General features: G+C 32.9%; 1 protein-coding gene across 1 annotated transcript; it reads right to left on the bottom strand.

Moving 5' to 3' along the window:
• Positions 1 to 9,891: 9,891 nt before the first annotated feature.
• POX_c04439 (uncharacterized protein) lies at positions 9,892 to 12,710 on the bottom strand (the record flags this gene model as incomplete). The annotated part of the gene is made up of 3 exons (XM_050113318.1): positions 9,892 to 9,971; positions 10,110 to 10,236; positions 12,702 to 12,710. 3 exons carry the CDS (start codon positions 12,708 to 12,710, stop codon positions 9,892 to 9,894), a joined length of 216 nt encoding a protein of 71 aa, XP_049970874.1.
• Between the last annotated feature and the right edge of the window lie 751 nt (positions 12,711 to 13,461).

Here is a 13,461-nt window from a genome sequence, read left to right as displayed (position 1 = left end):
TACGCCTCGGGATCGATAGGGAGGAGGAGGCGCGGGTTATAGTTTAGGGGTATCTTATCGCTAAATCGTAGCTTTATATTCGAGTTACTAGATCCGCGCTAGGAGGCGATTAAGGGTATTTTGTTCCTTTAGTTCGGCCTATTTAGGAGACTATATCTTATAGCTAGACCTATCTTCTAGGTCCCGAGGGGTTAGGCTAAGCTTACTAGAGGATTATCTAAGTCCCTTACTAACTCGTTAGGATTATTCCGCTACTATAAGACGGGCAGATCATTAACGGGTCGTTAGTATAGATATTTCTTCTCTAGGTAGCTAAATAGGAAGATTTAGTAATTATTAGGGGGTCTGTATTATAGGACAGAGAACCTATTAGCTAGACAGAGAGTCTAAGTCTACAGGGTCTAATTTCAAAGACTAAATCTTAGGGTCTAGTAGTCTCTACTAGTTCCTATAATATATATATAGCGTTTCCGCGTACCGAGTTCCTATAGCCCTACACAGAGCCCTTAGGGTTATTACCCTAAGACGACGCGGGGTCGATTCGATCGTGAATCGTCTTAAGTCACTACGTATAACTTACGCCGTGATAATTACTAAGACTACTACCGCTACTAAGACTAAGACGACTAGAACGACTACTACGACCGCTACTATTACAACTATCGCTATAATTAAGAAATTCTGTAATTTTCTGCAGAAAAAGTAGGCAACGCGTTTAACCCTAACGAAAATTGAGAGAAATTAGGACTATTATTCGAAACTAATACCTTATATTATAGCTAAATACGTAACTCTTAGCTATATATAAGGGGATACTCCTATAGAAGGTCTTACGGCTAATACTATACCTTTATTCGACCGGTATACCTAGCTCGTTCGCGGATTATTAGCTAATCGATACTAAGAGGATCGAGAGATATTAATTCGATTACTAAAAATATCTCTAGACTAATTATATTAATAGATAAACTTAGTCTATCCGAACTTCATATAGAGTTAGTTTATCGCTTTAGAAAGATTTCTATAGGCGGCTAATATAAAGACCTTACTAGAAGAGAATGCTATACTAAAACAGTAGTTATAAAATTCTTCTGCAGAAGAACACACGAGAAAAATATATACTAAATAGACTAGGCCTTGTAATTACTCGCGAGTAATTTTCCGCGGGCTAGGGACTCGCGAGTCTTCCAGCTCGCGAGTTCGAGCTAGAGGTACGAGCCGGCTCGCCGCGAGTAATTGCAAGGTCTAAAATAGACGACGAAAAGCGATAAAAAAGAAAGGAAACGGCTATAAAAGAGAGTACGAAACTAGAAGAAAAATCGAAAAGAATTAGGAACTACGCTACTATCTAGACTAGCTACTAATTTTACGACTTCGTTAAATTTAAAGAGTTAATTACCTTGCGAATCTTACTATATCCCTCTAGATACTATTATACCTAAAAAACCCTAAAAATATCCGGACTAGACAGAGCCTACGAAGCTAAAGTAATTATCGTAATCTAAATAACTAAACGACTATAGAATATCTTTAGATATACCTACGAATATAACCTCTTTCGATACCTATCGTAATCCTAGTAATCGAGCCCTTCTAAGTCTGCTAAAGGATCGCCTAAAGGGTTTAGCGAGAGAGTATAGCTACCGCCGCCGCTACCGCGAGACTAGCTCCTTCGCTAATACTAACATAAGTTTATACGCCTAATTCGGAGATATAAACTTTGCGATATATAGTTAGGACTATACCTAAGCTAGGATCCCTAGTACGCTACGATTCGAAGGCAGAAATATATTAGAATTCTTAGATAGTTTTAAACGTATATATAAGCGCTATAATATAAGAAATAACGCGCGAATTTTAGAGATCCTTCTAGATTACTATAGTTAGCTATAGCGTATATAGGTTAAGGCGAATCTAACTAGTAAGCGAAGAATAAGAAGAGTTTTTCTAGGACTTTAAAGATTAGTATCGCGATATAGATAGCCTATAGGCTACCTATATATATCTAGCTATAGATTTCTATAGGAATCGTATCGAATAGGAACGACTTTTATATATACTTAACTACCTTTTCGTCTATTTCCTTATATCTAGTAAAGAGAGGAGATATTAGCGATTTAGAACGATATACTTAGTTTATCGAAGGACTACCTAAAAAGTTAAGATCGAAATTAATTAAGAAGGAGAAAATTAATATTAACTACCCTTCTAGGAGTAAAAGATAGATCTCTTTCGATTAGATCGAAAAAGCTACTAGGGATCTAAATTAGGACTAGAAGGATTATAATCTCGCGATAGGCTATATAGTACCGAGAAAGGAATCTAGGTCTAGATTCTAGAGAAAAATATATAAGGACGGAAAATAATAGATACTCCGAAAAATAGAGATTCTACGATTAAGAATACGAGCTCTCTAAGAGGATAGGATTTAGAAAGTTTAACGAAAGCTTTTAATAGTCTATTAGTAAATATACTAAAGGTTATTAAAGACTAGCGGAAGGCTACTAATAAATAGAGAGTCTTAGTTTAGTACCTAATCGCGAAAAATAATAACCGAAATAATATACTTATATACCTATAAGATAGATATCTAATAGTTACTACTAGTATAGGAATAAAGGGTATTAGGTAATAGTTATCCTATCTATCTAAGTATATAAAATAAAGGACTATACTACCGGAATAAACTAAATAGGTAGTACTTAGAAGGGTTAGTAAGAATAGACTAGAGGCGCGTAAAAGAGGTAACTAATTTTAGAAGGATATAGTTCCGGACTAGTACTAGTAGTAGAAGAATTAACGCGTAAGCGTTAACGCTATCTCTACTATTACTACGCCTTAATTATATTTAGGGTCTATTCTTACTATACTCTATAAATTTATACTACTTAGGTAGATTTAGTAGGGATTTCTCTTAGAAAAGACGCTAATTTCGAAGGATTAGAAGGAAGCGAAGACGAAATATATAAGAGAGAAGTCTTCGCTATTAATAGATAACTAGCTAGTCGTAAGCGCTCTAACTAGTCTAGAAATTATAAAAATATAGTATACGACTAAGCAGATACTATCTAGCGACTATTAATAAAGACGATATAATAGGATATAGTACTAGCCCTTTACGAATTTCTTCTATAGAAGAAATTTATAGGCGGAACAGGATCGCTAACTAAATAGTTAGCCGCGAGATTCTTCTATAGAAGAAATCTAAGACTAGGGTAGTTAGACCTAGAGAGCTAGTTAAGACGTAAGATTTTCGACCTACTTACCTATCTAGACTAGGAAATTCGTCGACTATCTAAAAGCGCCTAAAACCTTCCGCGGATACTACTATCTAATATAAGGAAGAAATTACTAGAAAATTGCTAGCTATTCCTATACCGCCTACGATTATACTAGGTAATCTGATATTATATTACCGTAACTACGTAGCTAAGTTAGAAATATTGCGAATTCCTTCGAATCTTCGGTGCCTATAATTACTACGAATACTACGAATACTATAATACTACGAATACTACGAATACTACTACGCCTATATACTTCGCTACTACTTAGCGAGTTATAAAAGTAGATAAAGTAACCGCGCGGGTATAGGATCTTAGGAGATAGTACGAATCTCTGCGCCGCGAAATTCGGGTACGTTTAAGGAATATACTAGAGGGCTCTTGCGTATAAAGGTATACGTATATAGGTATAAGCTTAAAGCTACGATTAATTAGGGATTATTAGTTAATCTTATTTCCCTAGAAACGGCACGTATTAAAACCTTAATATTCGAAAAGATCTAAAGCTATATATAGTACCTATTAATAGCTAAACGCGTCCCTTTTACGGAGTTACGGAAACTTACCTATTTTAATCGGCGATATTATAACGTACTCTTACTATATAATTATAAAGGATTATATAGCAGAGATTCTCTAGGACGAATCTAGTTACGCGATATAATAGCTTCTACTACGGAGAAAATTAATAGTTCTGTTAAAATAGTAGTCTTTTCGGAAGACCGGACTAGGAAGTTAGTCTTTAAGGTATATTCTCCGAGTAAGAAAACTTCGGTCTAGGAGTATACTAGCTATAGCCTAAAGATTTTTAGAACCTACGAATAGAGATAGATTTTTTAGGATATCCGGAAGCCTAATAGCGATACTTCGGTATAATAAATAAGATACCGATACTAAAAATAGGCTATAATTTACTATATATTTTAATAGTGCCCTCTAAAAACGCTATAAAAGTACTAAAAATATTTAAAAATATAAGAGACGGAAAGATATTAAAAATTTTAGATAAATTAAGATTTAGCTACTATAAGATTCCGCGTAGGTAGCTATAGGATATTACTATAAGATTTCTACGACTAAGGTATCTTTTAACTATAAATCCGAGCCCTAACCTATAGGTATAGGTATACTAGTTTATACTTTTTAAAAGAGTAGCGGATAAGATTAAAACTAGTTAACGCGACCGAAAAAATAGATAGTACTAACTAGTTATACGAATTAGAAGGAAATCTAAAAAGAAATACTTTACTAAATATGCGCGTCTAATATTAAAAGTAAATTTAATAATCTACTAATACCGCGGATCTCTATAATTATAAGGATACGCGTCTAATACCTAAAAGGGAGTAGAAAATATTAATTAGAAAGGATCTTCCTAAAGAAAAGAGGATTATTACGCGAGATACTATTTAAAAGAGAAGGTTATTTTACGTAGGATTAGTCCTATATATCTTTAATTTTCCCGGAAGTAATACCGCTATAACGTATTAAGACGATTCGGTATAAGGCCTAGTAGTATCCTAGATTTCGAATCTAGCGCTAAAAGGTATAGTTAAAGAGATATTATAGGAAAGATTATAAAAAGGGGTCCTAGAATATTACGATAGTCCCTACCGAAATCCTTAGTTTTTAGTACAAGAAGAATAGAAAATATTATATAGTAAACGCTATAATATATATTAATAAAGTAATAGTACGAGATACGAATATACCCCCTAATAGACGAATTCGTTAAAGAATTTTTAGGTATAGTAATATCGTCGCTATTAATCTATTTTCCGGGTATAACTAGATAACTCTAGATAGTCGCGATCGAAATATAATAGCGATTTAGACCCTAATTAGTTTACTAAGGCAGACTATATTATTATAAGGGCTTCGAATTCTACGTAATTCTAAAGAGTAGTTATATAGATCCTAGCTAATATTCTATATATTACTAAACCTTTTATAGATAATATTCCGGTTAAAGGACCTAAGACCTAGTATAATAACGAGTTTGTAAGACTAGGGATTAGGAGGTTTATCTTAGAATATATAAAATCTAGATAAGACCCTAATCTTTTAGAACTTACGGGAGCGAGAGTTTCTGTAGAAAAATCGTAACTTATAATATCCGGCCTTGAAATTATAGGCTAGGTATACGATTCTAACGGGCGTAGACCTAATAAGCGGAAAATTTCTAAGTTAGCCGACTAGCTAGTCCCTATTAATCGCGATAAGGTACGCTCTTTTATTAGTCTTACGGTCTACTTTCGAATTCTAGTAAAGGATTTTTAGTATATTATAGCGCTATTATATATAATATTACGGAAGGATACGATATTATAGAAGGATACGATATTATTAGGGTAATAATAAATAGAATACCTTTAAGAAGATTAAGGAGATACTATATAGTTTTCTAGCGGTTATACTAGTCGATTATAGCTAGAATCCGTTAGACCTAACGCTTATAGTAGACGCGTTAAAAATAGGATAGGGTAGTTTTAATATAGAAAAGAGAAGGGGTATAACGAGTAGCACGATATACGAGTTAGGGGTTTAGTCTAAATTAGAGTAAATATATAATACTAGAAAATTAGAATATCGAGGAGTAATAAAGGTATTTAAAAAGCTACGGTATTAGCTATATAGGGTAAGGTTTATATTAGAAACTAATACTAATATTAGTTATATAGTTAAATCGACTAGCTTAGACTTACCTAGCCTTAGTAACGCGATAGCTTACTTAGATTCGGCTTTCGATTTTGATATAAAGTATATTCCTAGGACGAAAAATAGTACCGCTAATAGCCTATCTAGGAAGCCCGCTACGCTAAAGAAATAGAAGAGTAAGAAAAGAAGAGAGGTTAATAAATTTATCGTAGCTAAAATCTCTTATCTTCGCGTTATAGTTCCCTAGTAGAAACTATAGTTTATTAAAATTCCTATTTCTTAAGAGATTTCTTCTATAGAAGAAAAACTATTAGTACAGAAATTCTAGACGGATTATATTTAGAAGAATCTTAGAAAATTATAAGATTCTTAATAATACTATATAGGCCTACTAAGATATCTCGTAGTAAATTTAGTACGTTTAAGAAAAAGGCTTTAAGATTTATAGTCTAAGATCGATATCTATTTTATAGAGGTATAGCAGAGATCTAATTATAAAGGGTTTTAGACAATACTAGGATACGAAAAGAGACGCTATAGCGCTTATATAAAGAATTAGGCTATAAAGGCCGCGAAGCTACTTATAACCTATTAGCTACGCGGTACTATTAGCTAGGAATATATAACGAGACTAAAATTTGTGCGAGTATACTTCGAATACTAGGCGCGTAATCCTATTAGACTATATAAACCTACTAGAAGTAAGACTAATACGAATCTAGGAGAAATAGTATATTAATACTACCTCGCTACCTAACGAGGAAGTTAAAAAGGAGTTATCTAAGTAAGAGATTTAGTAGTAGATAGCTAGAAGTAAGGATTCTCTAGAAATAGATAGTAAAAGCGCTACTAGATTCGTTTAGGAGGATATTATCTATAGGTATAGGGTACCTTAGGAGATTATTATTAATTTTAGTCCTAAAATACGTTCGGAAATACGAAATTTTTTAAAATCGTACCGCGTTAATACTATTTTAATTTCGGTATATAACCCGTAGGAATAGGGCGATTAAGAGAGTAATACGAACGCTAAAAGACGCCTTATCTAAAATAACGAATAGGTATAAACTTAGAGGTATTAAACTAAAATAGTCCTAAAAGCTACTAGCCGCGATACTTACTAATAGAGCGACTTTATATACGTATACCGATATCTTACCCTTCTAATTTATTTATATAGATAAGATACTATCTTACCGGTAGAATTAGATATATCTACCTAGTCGATACTACCCTAGGAAAAGTAGAGATACGCGCGAGCTAATTATATTATAAGCTAAATAAATTAAAAGAAGACTAGGATATCTCTAATATAATAATATAGCTATAGAGGCTAAGAGCTTAGAATAAAGAATATTATAACTCGTATAGAAACCTACGAATTACGCCCCTAAAAGAAAAAGATTTAGTCCTTCTCTATAATACTAGGTTAGAAGACGATATAATATCTAGAAATAAGCTCTGATTTAGATAGATAGGGCCGTATCGAATCAGAAAGATCTAAAAAATAGCGTATACGAAATTAAAGAATTAGATAGTACCTTACTAATAAATAAATAAGGAGCGCTAGTATTAATAGTAGTAGGCTAAAAAGATTTTATTACTAGGCGCTCTAGGATAAAAGAAATTTAGATAAGGATAAAAGAATAAGGCTAAGAACGGATTACTCTACTACGTAAAGGCGTAGAAGAGGATAGCTACCGCGAGAGGGATAGGGTTAATTTAATTCGATATTTTTCTTTGTTAAAAAGGTAGTATATTAATTAGTCTATTTAATACGAATATTCGGATTTATTTATATTTTTGTTAATTTCTCTTAGAAGCAGATTAAATTTATTAGATTTACTAAATTTTATCTTTATTTAGAAATTTAGTAGTTTTTAAGACTATTTTGAAAGGTAATAGAAAAGGAACTTACTAGGGACGGTAAGATTTTTAGGAGGGGAGAGAAGTCTCCGGAGAGAGCTTAAATTATAATAATTTTCGCTAAGTACTATAAATTTCTTCTATAGAAGAATTTAATATAACGAATTAGGCTACGATATCCGCTATAAGCTAGTATCTTAATATTATACCTTCGATACTAAGTAATTATTTAATATAAATTACTTCCCCTACTAAGATTATCGAAGAATTACGTACGCTACCTACGGACTAGGTCTATAAGATAGTAAAGCTCTATCTGTATAAGATTTACGAAAAAGGATAGGTATTTTTAGACTTAGTCGCGATTAAACTCTATACCTTTATAAAGAATAGCGAATTTTAGAAGGGATATAAGACTTAGGAAGATTTTAAGGATAGCTAGATAGTAGCAAGAGAAGTAATTAATTATCGCGAATATAACAAGAACTATATCTAGTAAGTAATATATATAGCGCTATAAGCTTAGAATAGGAACGCTAAAAAGATTATAATTAGAGTCCGAATAAAAACTTTCGCTAAAAAGGTTAGTAAACTAGTAAGAAGCGGGATTAGTTTCGAAGAGATATAGCTCCGAGTTAATAACGCTATTCTCTAATGACTTAAGAAAGGAATATATAGGCGGGGGATCTAAAGAGCTAAAGAGATTATATAGGGTAATCTCGATAACGCCTATAAATTACTAGATTTAATAGAATTAACGCTAGAGAGACTATTAAGGTAATATCTATTAATTAATAAGGATAGATTTATATACGAATACTATTAGATACCGCGAATTTTAGATAAGGTAGATAAGGATTAAAGTATAGCTCTAGATAAGAATAAAAGCTAAGTTTCTTCTATAGAAGAAATCTAATTATAAAACTAGGATCTAGAAGGAAGCCGAGTTTCTTCTATAGAAGAAATCTAACTAGGTAAACGAAACCTAGAACTAAGCGATAACGATTATAGTAACAATAAGCGATCCTAGAATTTAGAACTACTAACCGAGCCTACTACTAAGAAACTAAAGATATCGTAGAATCTATCGGATTCGGTATCCTATAGATACAAAATAGGTACTTCTAGGCTAGCTAAAGCGATTATAAAGACGAAATTAGTCATTAAAAGCGAACGCGAAGCTCTAATAATTTTTCGGCTTATTAGTAGGTCTATTCATAAAAATATAACCGAAATTAGTCCTAATTCAATTTATAAGAGGTATATAGCCTAGCTAGTATATCTTCTATATATTTATACTAATAGTATTAATTATAAGACTCTAGTATAACGCTTATAATACCTTTACGCTAGGCTTGGTTACTAGGATAGTGCTAAGAAGGAATTTAAGGTATAGTTTAAACTATCTTATAGAAAAGAACTTAGGAGCTATTTTCGATTCTCTCCTAAGATATAACTACCGCTAGTATTAAATTTCTAGAAGCTATAGTATCTAACCTTTTAGGATATAAGTTTTCGCTATTTTAGAAGGGTTCTACTAGATTTTAGGAAGAAAATAGAGAGAGATTAGAACGTTAATAGAAATATAGTAGTACTAATCTTTTTATAGCTATATAACGATTAGGACGGCTATTATCCTCGCGGTCTAATAGATATAATCGAGGAGGAATTTAGTATATATAACTAGTATTAATAATCGCGAAAGTATATACTAAGGGTTAGGTAGGCTAAAAATATATAGTATAGTAGTATCTAGTAATTAGTATAGCGCGACTATACCTACTATATATTCTACGTTCTACTACGACCGGATTATTAATATCGACTAGTTTCGTTTCCTTACTACGCGAAGAGTGCGTACCCTAGTAAATAGATAGCTTTCCGCTATCTCGATATTAATATAATAGATCTTCTCGTATTTTAACGAATAGCGAATATAATTTAGGGGACGGTTTCTTTAACTAATAAGGAATAGCGAAATTATACTAAGATACTACTTAGGATATAAAGGTACCTCGCAGAGTAGTAGTAAGATCTAGATAATTATAGTTACTAGAAAGATAGTCTAATCTAGACCTTGCAATTACTCGCGGCGAGCCGGCTTCTTGGACTCGACTCGCGAGCCGGCTCGCACTTCTGGCTCGAACTCGCGAGCCGGAAAGACTGGCTCGAACTCGCGAGTCAAGGACTCGCGAGTCTTCCCGCTCGTACGGTATTGTAAAATCGAGCCGGTAATTTATTATTATATATAGCGAGCCAGAAAAACTCGCGGTTCGATTGGCTCGATTACTAGTATATTACCGTCGTACGGCTCGCGAGCCGGACTTTCTGACTCGAACTCGCGAGTCTTCGGCTCGCGAGTTCGAGCCAGAAGTGCGAGCCGGTTCGCGAGTAGCGCGAGCCGAGGACTCGCGAGTAATTGCAAGGCCTAGTCTAATCTATAAAATATTAGCTACGATATAGATAGTAGAAGATAAGAAGAAATTTAGTCTCTCCTAGGAAAAAGTTATCTATAAACAGGAAGATATACGTATTTCGAAGCTATACCTTCCTTATAGATTAATAGGTCTGGCGACCTATCTTTAGCGAACGGTTTTACCCTAGTTTATTAGTATTAGGGAAGATTATAAGACCCTAGATAGTCCTAAATTAGGTACTTAGTCTAAACTTTCGGCTTATTATCGCGATTTTTTGTTACCTAAAAAGACTCCTTTAGGATAGTCTAGTCAGAAATATAGTAGTCGGCTTATATATCCTTTTTCTATATTAATTCGGTTACTAGAATTAAGTTCGATCGGAGATACGCTAATCGGTCGCGAAAGATAGGATTCCCCTGCTATTACCGAAGAATTAGATATTCTTTTTAGCCGGAAGTAGTAACGAGCGTATAGATTAATCTAGGAGTAGCGCGACTAGACGAGATAGGCCTACCTACTATATTTTAAGATAACGATAAAGGCCGAACGGTAGTAATTTAGCGTATACTCTTATTTTCTACAAAAAGAGAAGGGCCTATCGGTTTTACTAAATTTTATATAGCCTAATAAGTTAGCCTAAGGGTCTTAGGAGGTCTAGCGTTACTATCGAAGGATATAGGAAAAGGATATAGGAAATTAACTAAGGGATAGTAAATTATAGGAGGGGAGGTTATATAGTAGGAGATTTAGTTATATATACTTAATAGCGGATATTCGGTAGTAGGAGATACCTAAGAGCCTTACCGTCGAGAAAGGTTAACTAGGATCTAGCTTACGGGGTCGATTATTATTAATATACTTAATTAATAGTTTAGACGGAGGATTTAGGATAGTCTTTATAGTCAGATTCCTTACGCTCGCAATATCACACTCTTTTTAATTCCTACCTTTAGTACTTAATATCGGATCTCACGATTACCTTAGAGGATCCTAGGACTTACGTGCTTATAGGTTTAGTTTATTTCCTCTATAACTCGACCTATCTAGTAAGATCAGACTACCGTGAGCATTCCCCTCTTTATTAGATACCTTTAATAGGCTTCTAATCTAGGGTTCGCGATATAATAACTAAATAGGCGTAGTCCTTAGTAGTATAGCCTTTTCTTCTGTAAAAGAAGTAGTTACTATTCGGGGTAACCTAATTTAGGCCTTTAGTCTATTCTTTTACCTATTCCTATAGCGATTTACCTCTTAGAGGTATATACTTTAATAGGAGGTATTTATATTTATCTAACGAGGGGTTTGAAGATTTTCTAGTTATCGTAGTTATAACGCTCGAGAATTAGTAATTTATAATTTCTAGTTTATAGATTACCTTAGTAAAGGTTCGGAAAAGGTCTAGTACTATAATCTTTATAATATTTTCGTATCTTTTAGAATAATCTACTAGTCTAGTAGCTATAAAGGTTAGGATATTACTTTATAATTTATTAAGAAGTAGGGAAACGATTATACCTAGAGTAAGTTAGACTTCTTCTGTTACTTTAGTATAGGTACTACGAAATTTATATATAAAATTAATTACTGATAGGTAGTTAGCTTAGTAGGTTCGTAGAACCCTAGTTACCTTCTTTTTACTAGGAATAAAGCTAGTAGTATAGAGGGCCTTTTTTAAGCTAATAATATATTTATTAGCGAATTCGTATCAGAATCTTATAGCTTTAACTATAGTATTAATGTCCTTCGAGATAGACTATTAGAGCTATATCTATATAGTATAGGAGTATTCGACCTAAGTTTCTGCTTCGTTAGATATTACTTTAGGCCTATTATATTTTAGGTTAACGAGGCGATAGAGTCCTTTCTTTTTAAGGATTTAGTATATATTTCTAAACTAGTCCTCGAAGTCTTCTATTCTTTCTAATAATTTAAGTAGGTTAAGGGTAAATTCTTTAGGGGCGCTAGTAAGTTAGTTTACTAGCTAGCCTCGGGATTTTAGGGTAAAGAACTTATTATAGTCCTTACGAGATATAGGGAATTCTTTAACCCTAGTCGCTTAGCCGAGATCTTCTCTAGCTATAGTTAGTATTTAGGAATATAATTAAGATTTAGGTAAATTTAATAATTTAGGTAATTTAGATAGGATTTAGGGATAGAATTTAATAAGAAGGGAGGTTTATAGGGGATATAGTATTATTATTAGTATATTATAGTAGGGTCTGAAGTAAGAGATATTAATATTATAGTAGTCCTAAAAAATATTAACAGACGTGTCTTTCTTTTGTTAATATTAGATTTGGCTTCTATAGCCTAGTTAATTATATTATATTTAGTGAATTTCTGGCTTCTATAGCCTAGTTAAGTTTGTTAAATTTATATTAGGTTTAATAATTTAAATTTGAATTCAGTAGTTTAGTAATTATAGCTTCTATAGCCGAATTTGATAGATTTAGTAATTAAAAATTTAAGAACTTACGCTTTTCATAAATTCAAGCCTTACTATTGCGATCGGGCTTATAACCTGATAGACCTATAGGTCTATAAGGCAAGGAAGCAATCTAGAGGCGAGATAACTAGGATTAGGAAGTCTAGGGAGAAGAAAGAAGGGAGAGAGAGAAAACCCACGATAGGGGAAAAGCCCTCAAGACACATAACCGCTACTAGGCCTAGCAAATATCTAGAGAGGGTAAACTCTCTTAAGTAGTATACTTAGAGGGTTTAGAGCGACTTAGGGAAAAATTCCTCTATCGCGTAATTCTAGGTCTTTTAGGAATTAGACTAAGGGAAATAGGAGATCTTATTCTTATCCTTCTCTCTATTAGAGAGGTAGAATTTTTAGAGTATAGGAATGTTATAAAATTTAGGTATTTTTATAGGTATCTAGGCTTATATTAGAGAGCGAGTAAGTATTATATTCGGTTTCTTTATAGGTATCTGGGCGGATAGTATTTTAGTTAGGCCTACTTAATTATTTTATAGTTATATTAGTTATCTTTTTAATATTTTAGATCTTTATATTATAGAGCCTTTCTTTTATAATCTATTTAGTAGAAAGGTTTCTTTTAATTAAAATTATAGTAAGATAGGATTCGAGGTAATTAGTAAAGTCGAATTCTACTATAGCGAGAGCGTAGTACTTATCTTCTTCTTTATTAATTTATATTACTATATTTATATCTATATTATCTTCTTCTTTAAGATTCCTTCTATATAGTTTAGATTAGGATAAGGATTCC

The sequence above is a fragment of the Penicillium oxalicum genome, chromosome III (assembly GCF_001723175.1).
Source record: "Penicillium oxalicum strain HP7-1 chromosome III, whole genome shotgun sequence".
NCBI lineage: Eukaryota > Fungi > Ascomycota > Eurotiomycetes > Eurotiales > Aspergillaceae > Penicillium > Penicillium oxalicum.
The sequence above is the reverse complement of the archived record's forward strand: the minus strand, read 5'-3'. Positions and strand labels throughout refer to the sequence as shown.